General features: G+C 43.4%; 2 protein-coding genes across 2 annotated transcripts in view; one reads left to right on the plus strand and one right to left on the minus strand.

The window, feature by feature from the left end:
- The window catches only part of MAP3K5 (mitogen-activated protein kinase kinase kinase 5), a 99,430-nt gene extending 94,193 nt beyond the window's left edge, over nt 1–5,237 (minus strand). Inside the window, exon 1 of the mRNA XM_039707185.1 lies at nt 4,801–5,237. Within this exon, the coding sequence (XP_039563119.1) occupies nt 4,801–5,206 (406 nt within the window). The 5' untranslated portion in view covers nt 5,207–5,237. The remainder of the gene's footprint in view (nt 1–4,800) is intronic.
- A 7,290-nt stretch (nt 5,238–12,527) lies between these two features.
- PEX7 (peroxisomal biogenesis factor 7) overlaps nt 12,528–15,443 on the plus strand; it is a 42,591-nt gene continuing 39,675 nt past the window's right edge. Inside the window, exons 1-2 of the mRNA XM_039707285.1 lie at nt 12,528–12,713; nt 14,073–14,130. Of these exons, the coding sequence (XP_039563219.1) occupies nt 12,590–12,713; nt 14,073–14,130 (182 nt within the window). The 5' untranslated portion in view covers nt 12,528–12,589. The remainder of the gene's footprint in view (nt 12,714–14,072; nt 14,131–15,443) is intronic.

Genomic DNA, 15,443 nt, shown 5'->3' on the forward strand with positions numbered 1-15,443 from the left:
GGGTTAGGGTGTCACAATAATGAACTTCAGGAAACTTGCATAAATATGGTAGGATATGTGCTGCTTTTTACCATAGAAAATACTTACATCAACTTCTAAAATCGAGAACATTAGTTTTGAATAGAAAACTGGGTTAGGGTGTCACAATAATGAACTTCAGGAAACTTGCATAAAGGCATAAATCCCACTCCAAAAAAACAGAATCCTAGAATTTATCATATTTAGAGGAAGAAACCACAAGAATGCTGTTGAGCCCTGGTATTGCTTTACTACATTTCTGTGTGCCTGTAAATGTTTCTGGACGCACAGTCCACAAATGTTCTGTAGAATCTGCAGCAACAACTTAGGTGTACAACATCTTTGAAGCAACGTTCACCTTCACACAAGTGACTGTACTCATTCCCTGAACTTTTTGTCATTTTTCCTATTAGGAGTCTTCCCAAGAAAGCTGCACACTATGTTTCTAAGCCCAGAAAGGCAACATGCCAGTCTCAAGCCCAAGCCCTCATGAATTCAGAAAGCAATAACGCTGAATTCCAGAAATAAAGATATCAGACCTATTTTATCACCTCTTATTTGATGAACTGTATTTTAGTTGATCATTGCTGTTATGGAGAATTATCTCAACAGACTTGCACAACAGTGTTAGTAAAAAATGCTATCTATCCTAAGGGCCATTGATGGATGAAACTTGAGCATAAGGAGCTCATGAAATTGAAATTCCCCATTATAAGACAACACTAAAGTTAGAAAGAGAGTTTTATATAAAAAGCATATCAGTCAAGCTGTTTATCTTGAGAACCAACCTAAAAGAAGTGACTGCACAGATTAGAAAACCCATATCCTCCTCAGTAACTGTGTCATCTCTTATATTTCACCAGCCCCTCTGAGACCATATTTAAAAGTCAGAATGCACAATATTAAGCAACTAGCAAACTACCATACACATCCCTGTCTGATTCTAAAAACATTTGTGAAAAAATTACCTTGACTTAGAGCACTTCCCTCCCATAAAGAGCTGACTTCATTCAGATTACTGAATTCATGAGACCTTTTTTCCTTTTGCCATACTTTTAAGTATTTTGTTTTTCTCAAACACTCTGTTCAGCCAGTCCTTGATGCACTTATGCAATACAAAGTGACTATGTAAAGATCCGCTCAGAAAGAAAATAATTCTAATTTCAATTACCAAAAAAATACAGGGGGGGGAAAAAAAGAACGCTTACCTAAGCCAAACAAACTAAAAGTACTTTACACCCATTTATGGCTGTTTGCAAAAGAAACTGAGCAATTAAAGAAAAATCAACAGGATATGCAGATCTAGTCATTAAAATATAGAGAAAATCCCATTTAATTACAAATATCAACACCTTCAGTGACTTTTAAAATACCATGACTATCTACTGCACTGTAGAATAGTGTCTCAGAAACAGTTTGGCATATCTTTAATTGCCCAACTCTTACAATATTCCTGAGGCATTTAGAAATTAAATTTAGAATTTAGAAGACACCTGTAATTCACCTGCAACAGCTTAAAAGTACTGGAGAAAAAAAAAAAAAAACACGCCAAAAACCAACCAGACTCTAGCTATCCTTTACAAAGGAAAAGAGCCCTTAAGACAGCTGATTAAATCCATATACATCAAGTTTTGCAAGAAATTGAACTACATTTTCCTCCCTTTACCTTCCTCTTTAAGCAGAAGAAAATGTGATAATATTGAAGTCTCCGTTTTTGTCAGACCCTTCTACAACAGTTTCCAGGAGTCATTTGACATTTGCTTTTTAAGAAACAATTTTTAATTTTTTTTGCTGAAAGCAAGTGGAATTTAAGCCATGCAATCAAAAATGCTAGACTAGGCTCACTCTTAATATTTGGTGCATGCATAGTTCAATTATACATAGCTGACACCTACTCACTAAATATGCACTGCTAATTATGTCTCAGCACTTAAGGGCCATAGTTGACAGAAGCTGGCAGGAGATTATTAGTAGGCTAATCTACATTTAGAGCGGATGATGAGTATTTTCATCTAAGATATTTTAGTTAATACTCCTTCAAGCCCTTTTTGAAGCAGTGAAGCCAACATACATCAGAAACCACCAAGACTTCAGACTATGTTACACAAAGCAAAAAATGCGACATTAAAAAGGGAAGCCTTAATGATGCACAGGCAGGTTATACTGTAGGTCTATCCTTGTAAATCATAGTTAATTTACAGGCATTATGGGAGCTGAGAGGTTTAATGTTTTGTTTCATACAAACACAGTTACAAGTTTGATTTTCCAAACCTTCACGAAATCACATCATTTCTTACTCTTGTAACTTAGCCAGCCTTTACAATGAATCCAGGAGGACTTCATACCTGAATATGACCACTTAACTATCACGTAATTTGAAAGCACTTTCACTGCTGAAATCTTATTTCATATCTACTCAAGCTGTGCTATTTTAATACACTATTTTTAAATAACATACTGTGCAGATATTTATTGTTATTACTATTATTACTAATATCACCTTTGATCACTGAAAGCACACAGGAAAAAGAGGACAGAAAGGGTAAGAAAGAAGGAGTTTAGGTCACCTACAAACGCTCTCTCCCACCACCACGTGAAAGCAGGTTAAAAAAAAAAAAACTGTGCAAAAGCTACACCCTCCATGGCTGTTTCAGTTTTGTTCCCTACACTGTTCCCCATTTGCATTCTTCTACTACCCAGCTTCTACTCTTTAATGCCATTCCCAAACTGAGAGAGATTTTTTCACTATTTTAAAGCTTCTGGAGAACAATTAATTCCTAAAAATAGAAAGATTGTAGAAAGTGCAGCAGGGATAAAGAAACAAGTATGAAAATCCACAGATCCCTCTAGATCTAAAATGAGCAGCATAACACAATTTTTGATATTGCTGCTGATTTATCACTGATCAGCTCAGACAGTACCCAGTATATGTGAGGCAGATGCAAACTTCTACATCTAGCTGTCTTCAGTCCAGGCACTGGAGGTGATCAACTCTCCTAGTTCTTTACATGTTTATGGACTTCACTGCTAAAGCAGAATGACAAAGTACTTTTTTGGTTTGCAACAGTTCCATTAAATTCCAGCCAAACAGGACAAAAGAAAAAGTAATGTTTTCACATTTACAGTCTGCTGAAAAGCCATTGAAATAAGCAAATTATATTACATAAGCATGCAGTTATGTAGCACTATAAGCCAGACGCCTACTGCCAGAATTAAAAGGGGCCCACTTCAAGTCAAATCTCCCATTACAAGAAAAGCGTCCGTGAACTATCAAGACTCCGCCTATTGAACAGCTCCGAGTCTAAAAATTAACCAACGTTAAGAGGCACAAAAACATCACAGATAATTCAACTTCCTGAGCCTCACTATGCAACAGCTTTCACAACAGAACCACGAGACTCTCAGGTTTCACGTGCCCTGGAATGAAGAGATGTCAGGATGCTTGAAACCTCACCGAGCTGAATGCAGAGAAACTAAAGTCTATCATGAAACTCTATGGCCTTCCTATTTGCACCTGTGAGGACAGCTCCTCTGACTTCTGAGAATTGTTCCTGTTAAGGAAACGGCTCTGCATGGGGCAAAAGGAAAAAGCTCCAAGTGCACCCTTAAGAATTGCCCACCTCACTGGGTGGAAAGCAGCAGTTCATGAGGAAAAGCTTGCAAAGTTTCAAAGAGGTGACAGTCGTATGTATGAAGAGTCTTTTGTGAGAACTGGTTACAACACTGCCAGGAGGTTTTTGTTTGTTTGAGTTTTCTTTCCCTTTTTCTTCACCCCTCCCCAAGAGAGGAGGAAGCTACAGTATCTGACAAAAACTTGTTAAATGCTTCTTTTTAGCATGTATTTCATACACACCAAAGCCGCATCACACAAAAAGCTTAAAATTGCAGGTCACGTAAATTTCCTGCTTCTGATTTTTTTTTTTTTTAAGCAAAAAGCCATTAGGGCAGTACTGTAACCTTAGTTGTATGAAGTCTTTGAAAATCTAGCAAGCAGGGGTATTTTTTTATTCTACATTCACACCATGTATTGTCAGTAAGATAGTAGATGGAGAACAGTTTTGGTTATTATTTTTACAAACAAGGCCATGTACATCATAACGCAGACCCTCAGGCCACCACACCTTCAAATAAAGGTGCTGTAGCTTTATTGCTGTGCAGCTGGCAAACTGGGGTGAGAGGATGCAGCCTGGGCACTCTGATCAACTAACCCAATTGGCGTGCGCAGCTTTTTGTTCAAAAGCATCCATCCTATGTATCACATGCAATATCAAAAGCACAAACTTTCAACCACAAACACATGGAGCGTCCCAGATGCCGTGTCAGCACTAAGAAATTGTCTCTAGGCGTCTGGTATCAAATCTGCTTTTCAAAGCTCCCACGGCCTCGCAGCTCCTGTCTGTTTCAGCCCGCACTCATCGTACTAGTACAAATTTGCATCCCTGCACTCTGTTAGGAAACCGAGAGAAAACAGCCAGGGAACGCTTACCGCGCCGCTAGCAGCCACAAGCACTGATTCACAGCACGCTTGCTGACTGAAGAGTTTCTTCGTCACTAGCGCGGGGGACAAGAGCGGGTTCTGGCGCACTTTTGCCTCCCCAGGGACCCTTCCGTGGCCACCCGGGGGTGTCACTGCCGCCGGGGCACCGGGAGCTCGGCCCCAGAGGAGCTGGCGGCCGGAGCTGCTCCCGCCGCCCCGCGGTGAACCCGGGCGCTGACGGCGAGCCCCGGCCGAGCCGGTCCCGCGGCGGCGACGATCAGCCCCGGCCGGGCAGCCCTCCTCACCTGCGTTATAGAAGCGGTCCAGCACCGCTGTCTCGCCGAAGTCCAGCTTGCCGAAGTGCAGGGTCTCCAGCGCGGCCCCCACCGCCTCGCACGCCTCCCGCAGGCTCTGCAGGGCGCCGCTCTCCGCCGCCAGCAGCGGCCCCTGGCTCGCCTCGTTGATCACGTAGGTGACCGCGGTCCGCCGGCCGCCACCCTTGGCCCGCGCCGCGGTGCTCGGGCAGGCGGCGGCGGCGGCGTCCTCAGCCCACAGAGCGGCGGGCGGCGGCGCAGCCAAGTCGGGCGGGAGGCTGCGGGCGCCCGCGTCGGCCCCGGGCGCTCTCCTGCCGAGCACCTCCTCGCAGGGCGTCCCGCCGCCGGGCGGGCCGGGCACCGGCAGGCTGACGATCCCCTCGCTGCTGTCGTTCATCCCGGCGGTGAAAAAGCAGCCCCGGGCTCTGTTGCGCTGGCCGGGGTTAGGCGGATGCCATACTGCGCCGCCCGCCCCGGAGCGGTCCCGCTGAGCTGCTGGAGGGGAGAGGCGACCGGGCTGAAGCGAGGGATTCCCACTCGGGCGCTAGCGAAGGTTGACGGAGACAGGGAGACGAGCACAGCCTCTCTCCGTGCCTGCCACCAGCACCATGACGCGCCGCTCCCTTCTCCTCCGCACCTGCAGGGACTACCCGGCGCGCCGACCCCCGGCAGCCCGGCCTCCTTCTCCTGCCGCCCCCGGCACTCCACTCTTCCTCCGGCCGCTTCACTCCTTGGACGAAATTCCTCGGCCGCGGGGAGAAACCACTTGTGGGATCTCTCTCCGGCGCCCCAGCTCCAGCCGAGCGACAGCTGCGGAGCCACTGGCAGCGCGGGCTGGGGCGGCCCCAGCGCCGGGCACCTCCTCCGGCCCCGCCTCCGGGCAGGAATAACCTTTTCCGCCCCCGTGCTCTGCGTTCCGGCCGCGTCCCGAGTGGGAGCTCTCGAGGAAAGGGAGTCACGTTGTGTCCTCACGGGCTTGTCAGCCTGGAAGGACGCCGCTCCCCTTGGGAAGTCCCGGCTCGGCCACCCCCTCTCCTCGGGGCGCCCCGGGAGAGGACGGAGCACCGGCTCTTGGAGAGGGCTGAGGGCGGCCCTGCCGTCTCCTCGGGGCTTTCCTTTGTAATATCCTCCCCCCTAACACGAGCCCAGGGTCGCGCTCCCAATCTGTGGGGCCAGGCTGCGCCTGCCCGCCGCTGAAACGGGGGGCCCTGCCTCGCCCCGGAGCCTTCAGAGCTGCTTGGGGTGCCTGTGTTCGCAAGCAGCCAGGTCCTCCCTGTGTCCTGAACCTGGTCCTGCTAAAGGGATTTTTATAATTTCCTGCTTTTCTTGTTTGTTTTTGATGGCACACGTACTCTAACTAGCTTGTCAGGAGTAAATGCTTTGAGTGTTTGCAGTGAGTTGAGAGTAGTGTCAGGACTGACTAATCATTAGCCTTTGCCTTTTGCCGTCTGCTATTATCCGAACCTGTCTCGCTCTGTGTTCCCGAACGGCTTCAAGTTCACTGAAGGGTTTATGGCTGCTTTGAGCAGGACCAGCCTCGTGCTATGCAAGCGCTGCACTCGGAAAATGGAAAACTACCCCCGTATGTTGATTAGATTTCATGCTTTGAGCTGGATCAGCCTCGCGTTTTGCAAGTGTTGCACTCGGAAACTGGAAAACTACCCCTGTATGTTGATTAAATATGTTGGTTTCTTGCATTCACCTGCAATTTACTTGTCAAGAATACTTGAAAGCTTGATTAGCAAAACCATACTTCACAGAGAAGGAAACTAACAGGAATAACTAGCATATAGCCAAAAGCTGTGCTGTATGTGGTATGGCACCCAGTAGAGGACAAGATCCTTTGGCGTTTGAAATAATCCTTAACTTGAAGAAAAGGTGCCCTAAAATTTTAGATTATTTGCAGTCCAAGACTAAATATCTGGGGAATTTAAAATGGATTGGAAAAGGAAATAATGTTGGGACTTCTGCAGTCTGTTTTTGGGTATAAATACTGTGAAAATGGATGATTTATCAAATGTCTTTTTTTTTCTTAAGGGTTTCTATTAAACAGGTACAAGAGAGAAGGGAAAATAGTGTTTATTAGCTTTGTTTATATGTTACATCAATTGGTCCCATCCTTAAAATTGATGTTGAGACTAATCCACTTGTTGGCACAAAGCCTCCTCCTGTATCATTGTTTTCCATTACTTCTGTAGATCAATTCTGGAATAATTAGGAAAATTACTCACTGCAGTAGCTTCAGTAGCTCTGTTTGCTTTTGCATTGAGCAGTCCTCTTTTCAACAAGATATGCTTGGCATTTGCTTCTGCTGATAAGAAATCGGTAAATGGGGTGGGAAGATGACAAGCAAACCAAAGGCTAATTTACAGGGAAAAGTTAATATTTGCTCATCTGCCAGATACAGTAGGTTATTGTTTCTTACCACAGTCTGAATGGCAAAGTGTTGTTCTAAATTATGGTGTTTTGCACAAAATGCAGAATTGGTGTTAATCCATTCAACATTGCACTTACATCACCTTACAGGAAGCAAGAACAATATGTCTCTGTTGTTCTCAAGAACAGCCCGTGTTTGTCAAGTGCAGAAGGAAGTCATGGCCTGAAAGGAGACGGAAGAAGCATGCTATTCCACTTAGCATTACTGACTTGTGAGGCTTGTTTCATTATTAGCACCATGTCTGTTCCAAATACAAGGTAGTTTTTCTACTGATTGGCAGTGAGGTTGAGCACTAAACTGGGGAAAAAATCAAAATACTGTTGAATAACAAGCACAAATTTCTGATGCTTTTATAAAGTGAAAATATATCTTTTAATATGTTAGCTCTTTGAAATGAACAATCAGGCATTTAGGAGCTCTTGTGTTTTCATGTTTGATTAGGAGGTAATTCCAAGGACTTTTTAAAAACTGAAGTAACAGCCTATTTGTTATCAGAAGTACTCTTACCTTGTTCACTTGTTTCTCAAGGGCTGTGAAATTAACATCTTTAACACCAGATAGTTTGTATATAATCACGATTCAGTACCATCCTGTTCCAGCTCTGTTTTTTTCAGAGACAAAACAGACAAAAACTTGGAACAACCAGTTGGCTGTAGAGTTGTTGAAATAACAACCTTCTCTTTGTTATTTATTTCTACAGCTATAAATAATTTACCTCTGGTATTAACCATAATTATAATTTTAACATCCAAGAGTTTGCCAACTTTATTAGTTGTAACTATAAATTGATGAGTTACAAGAGCACGTGACAAATACCACAGGCTCGATTTAGTCGATCCAACTAGTGTAAACAAGGTCCAAGACCAAAAAAGACAATTCAAATTTGTCATGATTTATACAGATTAAACATACCTCTGTCCAATTTTATTTTTCATGTATTGTGACCATTCATGTCCAGTAGGAGGAGAAAAATTATTTTAGATGAATCTGCATTTTGAATATTTACAGTAAAGTGGATGGAATTCACGGAATAAACTGAAATTTATCGCCACAAATACTGGGTTTAAAATGGATTTGAAATTTCATGAATCCTTTAAGGACCTCTTAATTAACTACAGGATAATATATAGGAGTGAGAGATCGGAGATTCACTGTAAATTCTTCGCTGATAAACAGGAAAAAGTTTTCAGGATTCCAGCATCCTTCAATTATGAGTGTCTAAAAATCCCAAAATTGGAGAAGAAACTTGGAGATACAGAAATTTGAATGAGATATTAAAAGATTAAAAGTATGTATGTTAATACGATTTTTGTAACCTTTAGGCCAGAACTCTTACAAGCATGAGAAATGGTTAAACTGAAATTTAAAAACCTTGCTTCTAAAAGCTGTCTAAAAAGTTAGACTAAGTATATCACTGTAGACAACGAGAAGTAACTTTTAAGTTCAGTAGGGAGAAGGCAGTATTTTGAGGCAGCCAGCTGCCAGTCTTTAAGAAAAGATACACTTGTGGTCACACTGAACATTTAAAACAATATTTAAGGGGGGTGGGGGGGTGGTAAATAGAGACTGGTGGCCATTGTGTAGGGATGCAGCTGACCATGGAACAGGAATAACATGGGGAATTTGCTTACCAGATTACAGCGTGGTGCACATAGGTGGCAGCCACCTAAACCTGACTGAACAGTGTGGATACATCATCAGGGATGGATATTTCACCAGTCAGGATTGTCCTTTTAGCAGTTTCTTTTCTTGTGAGGTGAAGATTGTCTGCTGCTCTTGCTTCATACTCTCCCCATAGTTCTTGCATTTCTTTCTAAATCTCCATGTCTAAATCTTCATTTGCTCCAGTGTCTTTCCCTGTTCTTTTATTCTTTTGAACTTCCAGAAAAGCCTTCATGCTAACTGTCTCTTCCTTCCAAATGCCATAACCCTCAGTTCAGCCATATGAGGGGAGCCTTTTCCCTTTGCATTCATTACTGCAACCCCATTGTTACCTTTATTTGTTTATTTTCAATGTTGCCAGTTTTTCAATCTTAAGTGAACCTTGGTTCTAAATGCTTTTTCTAAAGCTGCAACACATTCAGCTTTATGATGATATGGGGATTTCAGCTGGAAACTGAATCTCTATGCTGGAAACATCTCTATGTTTTTATTAGGCAATAAGCATTCACTTGTAGAAGAAAATCTTGATGGTGTGGAGCCTAGAGAATGGTTCAATAGTTAAAAGACAGACAAAAATTAACTGCAGTCTTTGCATATTTTCAGTGTTTCAAGCTACCTGCCTTTGCACATGAGGAAATAGCTCACATTCTACTTTCTCTGGTAAAAAAGATCTTTTTGTAAGTTGTTCAAACTCTTGGACTTGAGCCTCTCTGATTACTGTTCCTGCTGACCAGCAAGGTTTTTGGAAGGATTTGTGCACACAGCAATGATGGTTACCAGCTCAGCTCACACCTAAGCTTGCTGCCAGCTAGCAAGCTGAGGAAATGAGGGACATGTGTTTGTAACAGAGCAGAGCTCTTAGGTCGGAAAGGGTGGAGATACTGCAGTAAGCATCTCAAGCTCTTATTCCAATGCTAACGAGGGGTACGTCTGCGAGCTGAGCGTAGAGAAGTGACAGCTGCATAAAGATAGCCTAAAACTGCATAGTAAGCAACTTTCCTGTTTTTAATTGAAATTATGTTGTGTTTTCAATTTCAGTGTAGTTAGGGATTTTTTTTTTTCCCTTCAACTGAAGGCTCTCATTTTTTTGCATGGAACATGTCTGCCATCTACTGCTGCAAGCGGGATCCGTCTGTTTGCAAGAATCTGCCTGGATTCTTCCTCTCCACTGGTGAGGCCACACCTGGGGTCTGGTGTCCAGTTCTGGGCCCCTCAGTTCAGGACAGACATTGAGGAGCTGGAGCGAGTCCGGAGAAGGACAACAAAGGTGGTGAAGTCTCTGAAACACAAGTCTGATGAGAAGCAGCTGAAGGAGCTGGGGGTGTTCAGCATAGAGATGAGGAGGCTCAGGGATGACCTTATAAATCTCTAAAATGCCTTGAAAGGGTGGTGTTGGCAGGTGGGGGTCAGCCCCTCCTCCCCTGCAACTTCAGACAGGATGGGAGGAAGAGGCCACAAGCTGAGCCAGGGGAAATTTAAGCTGAACATTAAGAGGAATTTCTTCACAGAAAGGGTGATTAGACATTGGAATGGGCTGCCCTTGGAGGTGGTGGCATCACTGTCCCTGGATGTATGTAAGGAAAGCCTGGATGTGGTGCCATGCTCTAGTTCACATGGTAGTGTTCAGTCATAGGTTGGACTTGGTGATCTCAGAGGTCTTTTCCAACTTTACAAATTCTGTGATTCCATGATTTGGTGTGGTGTTCAGTCATAGGTTGGCCTTGGTGATCTCAGAGGTCTTTTCCAACTTTACAAATTCTGTGATTCCATGATTTGGTGTTAGCTGAAAGGAGCTGGCTGGTTTCATTTGGTTTCAGTAGCTGCATGTGAAATGCTGCTATGATTGGCAGTCCTTGAAGTTACTTGAAATTACTCAGCTGCCCAGAGGCTGAGGAGGAAATAGAGTCATGTTTAGCAACTTCATTTTTTTGAACCTTCTCTCTTCGTCTGTAAAATAGTAGCTTTTGTTTCTCTTGTTGCTATTCTTCCTTGAAACCATCCTATTCAAATACTTTCACTGACCGTACTATTTTTCTTTCTACTTCCATGGATCTTCAAAACCAGAACTCACAAGTTTGTCTGTGAAAAAAGTGTTTGAGAACCAGTCCTTCTCTCAGGACTTCCTTGTAGCCTTTTACCCACTTCTTGATTTTTATGTCTATAAAAATTGTTTCAATCGTGTCTTTAAAATAAAGCTGGGCCACTGATAAGAACCGGTTCCTGCTTGCATAACCTCTTTGCAGAATGTCACTCATTATGAAAGATCAACCAGCTTGGAAAAAATGCACTTGTGAAACCTTTCCAATTCAGTGATAAATTGTCTATAGAGTAACTGGACTTTACACCATTAAGCATCTGACTCCCTGACACCTTGCAAATGACAGCGTCCAAATTTACTTACTGTACTCCTGTGGTGGCCTTGTGTCTTTTCAAGAGTTGATATTGTCATCCCAGTCACAAAGGGAAATTACTTTAAAAACACTTGCTTAGAAAACTGTCCTGTAACTTGCATTTTGAAAAGATAAATTGATGTAAAAAGATTCCACTGAAGCTAAAATTGGTTGAACTTGGCCTGGAGCAGCCAATTCTGTAAGGTATTCCTTTGCCCCAGGGTTAAAGAAAGCTGATCTCATGTAATGTCAATAAATGAAGCCTATAAATTGCCAGTTATGAGGCTTTGAGAACTGCTGTGGTAATCCAAAGGATACATTAAATTGAGCTTCACTTGCACTGAACTGACTTTATTCTAAAATCCTGGAGGCTATTTAATAAACATATTTGTTTTCATTTTTATTACAAAATTGAAGAATGATAGAACCACCTAATTCTGCATCTGAGTGCCAGTTTAAGCAAATGGATATTTTTTTGTAGTCAAGGTTTAGTTTTATATATAAGGCCAAGTAGCAGGAGTAAGTAACTGTGGTCCAAGTTCCATGATGTATCTGTGATTAAATAATCTAATTTGCCTTTGTTGTAACTTCTGAAAGTGTAAACAATACTTTTGCATTTTTATCTTTAAACACATAGATGGGTCATTGTTACTAATTAGGGTGGTCTGTGTCCAGTTGGAATAATCTCAGTGTCTGTATTTTAAAAGACATAGATATGGATATATCTATGGATATATAGGATATAATATGGCAAAAAGCTGCAGCTGCTACTCTACTATTAATTTTCTAAACCTGAACACCCCCTACCCACCAACTCCTTTCAAAGGCAAAATTCCCACTGAATTAAGCAGAAGTTGTCACAGGTGTAAGAAGCTTATTCATAAAAGGACTTCCATAAGGAACAACTTCATACTGAGAAGAACGATAAAATATGCAGATCTATTCAAGAAATTAGGAGGATGAAAAGCTTAGAAGGTCTTTTTAAAAGGAAAAATGAAAGCTAACGCACACACATGGGACTGAAACATCTCATGCATTCAGGCTGATGCACACACACCGAGCCGATCTGTGTGGCGTGTAAAAGAGCGGATTGTTTGTGACATTCGGCAGCGATTCCCCGCGGGCAGGAGGCGGCTCCGAGCACCGGCTCTCCCTGCGGGCCGCCCCTGCCATGGCCAAAGATGGCGGTGGCGGCGCCGCGGCTCCGGCACCGCCCGGCGGGCGGGCGCTTCCGCCGGGGCCGAGGGCGCGGCGGCTCCTCCGCGGCTCCGCGGAGGCCCGGGCGGGGGCCATGGGCACGGCGGCGGGCGCGGGCGCCCTGCGGCTGCCCGGGCTGCACGGGTACGCGGTGGAGTTCTCGCCATACTGCCCGGGGCGCGTGGCCTGCGCCGCCGCGCAGTACTACGGCATGGCAGGTGCGGGGGGCGGCGCGGCGGGGGTGACCGGGAACGCGGCTGAGGAGGAGGAGGCTGGAAACGTGGGCGTGCGGAAGGACAGACGGACTCTGTCAAATGCCAAAGCATGTGGGGACGAGTTCCCTGTCCGCTGCGTTTGCTTTGCTGTCAGGCGGGCGCTGTGCCCCGCGGGCGGGCCGGGGGTGCCGCGGGCGCTGCCCCTCGCCCTCCGCAGCCCGCCGGGATCCGCCTCTTCCCAGCCCGCTGCTGCCCTGGCGCTTCTCGCAACGCCCTCGGGAGGAGCGCTCATTTCATAGGGTCGAGAATAAATGTGGTAGGAAAGACGTACACAGTGTGAATAAAATGTCTGAAGAGAACTTTCTCCGGTGACAGCGAGAGAATGGCCTGAAGTTGCGTCAGGGGAAGTTTAGGTTGGATATTAGGAAAAGGTTCTTCACCCCGAGGGTGGTTGGGCGCTGGAACAGGCTCCCCTGGGAAGTGGTCACAGCACCAAGCCTGACAGAAGCTCAAGAAGTGTTTGGAGGATGCTCTCGGGCGTGACTCTTTGGGATGGTGCTGTGCAGGGCCGGGAACTGGACTCGATCCTGATGGGTCCTTTCCAGCTCAGCTCATTCCGTGATTCTGCTCCTTCAGCTGCTCTTTAGTTCCTGAGTGTCCAGGCAGGCCCTGGTGACCCTGTGGTCTCTTGAAAAAGCCAAGCTGAGTGTTCTTAAATACTGGCATATTTTTCATTTCCAGTGGGAATATTGCTCCCCAAAACACTCCCCAATTTTTTTTTTTAAATTACAAGTGTAGAACTACTTTAACGGTATCCCCATCAGATAAGGAAGCAGAACCAATGTGTTTTATCAGAACTGAATTATTTATTTAGTTTCTGGTGAGCTGTGTTTATAGTACTATATTCAGGAAGGGGTGAAAAAAGTGTTTGGTCTGCTGTGTGTTATCAAAAAGACAAAAGGGGAACTCTGTGTTGGTATGTCTATCATGTGAGGCCCATGGGGAAAATGCACTTTTAGGCTTTTGCTTTATAAGCAAGTCTTTTTCAACCTCACCTACAGATATACTGTTGTTAAAAAAAAAAAAACCAAAACAAAACAAAACAAAAACCCCAAAAAACCAAACCAAAACAAAAAAACCCACAAAAACAAAAGCACCAAAAGAACCAAAATCAAACCAGAACAAAGTGATGTAAATGAATTACTGCTTTAGAGACCATAAGATGTTTAATTATGCAAGTAATTGTTAGGCTTCTTAAAGTTCATGTGCCCTTTTTGCACACTGAAGCTACCTCAGAACCACCCCAGTTCCTTTGGCATTGAGGAACTAGTTGTGATGTTTTGTTTAATTTTGCTGGTTTAGGTTGTGGAACTCTGGCAGTGCTGGAACAAAATGAAGCTGGGATTGTTCTGCTCAGGAGGTAATACAGGTTTATCTTTTATTTTTGTAAGATAAAAATTTACTTTGTATTTCTGAGTACCAGGCACAACTGAAATATTTTTAGTTATTTTTAGTGGTATAAAGTATTTTTTTGATTCTGAAGTAGCTACTGAATACAGGTCTTTGTATTTACATAGAAATTATTGTATTTGTATTTACATACAGTACAAAAGATATCTTTACATTGCATCGATTTTTTAATGGGAAATTATCTGGCTTGTACCATTTCCATAGTGTTAACCTATTTGTAGAAAACTGGCAATGTGAATTAAGAGCAGCTTCTCTGCCCTAGCTTGAAATTATAAGTTCTAGCTTTTTAGGAATAGTGCCTTGACACCTAGATTTTTGCCCTTAAAATTGTGATGGAGATTGATTTTGTTGTGGATGGAAGGAGGAGAAAGGTTAGAAAGGAGGGGGTTTAGTACTTTTCTGTTATTAACCTAAAGTGTTTTAAGGAACGCCTTGAAACAGTGATTGTTTAGATTAAGGTGGCTGACATAGAAGTGCTTAAACATAGTTAATCATGTTCAGAGAAACTTTTTTTCATTCATATTTACATTCATATTTATAAAACAAGACTCTGAAGATGTTCAGTGCTCTGTTGCTTCTGTTAAGTACTCTGGTTTAGTACAGTTTATTTCTGTTTTCAGTGACTCCACTTATTTTGTGGTGGAAAGTCCTCTTAAGTTCCTGACCCAAAGACTGTGTTGTTTATCAAAGTGTTCCATATGCACCTGATCATTACTGCAGTGCCATCAAATTGGACTTAAGCTTAGGTAAACCTTCAGTGAAAAGGGGGTAATGAAATTATTTTTTCTCATCAGACAATATTGCAGTAATTGGTAGCTGTCACAGAGTAACTGGTATATGGCATCAGCTACCATATGGTGAATTGTTGGTGTGTTGAAAGCATTTTCAAGGCAGTGTAGAGCTCTTCAGTAAATTCATGACTGTGTTTCTGTTGGGTTTTCATTGTGACTCAAATACATAGTGGTGTGAATTGGATAGGGCTCCCCCAACACAGTTGTATTTCTTTCTTTACCACAGTTGTTAGAAACAAAGTGCTCTTACATTCTGGAGAAACCATAGATCAGACTGAGGCATTTTGTACCTCTGTTTGCATGGCGAGGTTTAGCCTGGAATCAGAGTTCCTTCTTCATGTGTGGAAGGTCCTTGGCTCATTTATGCTTTAGCTTAATCAATCTGTTCTGGCATACGGTTGTAGAAATTGACATTCAAACAAGTAAGTTAATAGGAAATTCACTTGAAACTTAAATATGTAAAAATGCTGTT

The sequence above is a fragment of the Passer montanus genome, unplaced genomic scaffold (assembly GCF_014805655.1).
Source record: "Passer montanus isolate IOZ18808 unplaced genomic scaffold, ASM1480565v1 scaffold2, whole genome shotgun sequence".
NCBI classification, from domain to species: domain Eukaryota; kingdom Metazoa; phylum Chordata; class Aves; order Passeriformes; family Passeridae; genus Passer; species Passer montanus.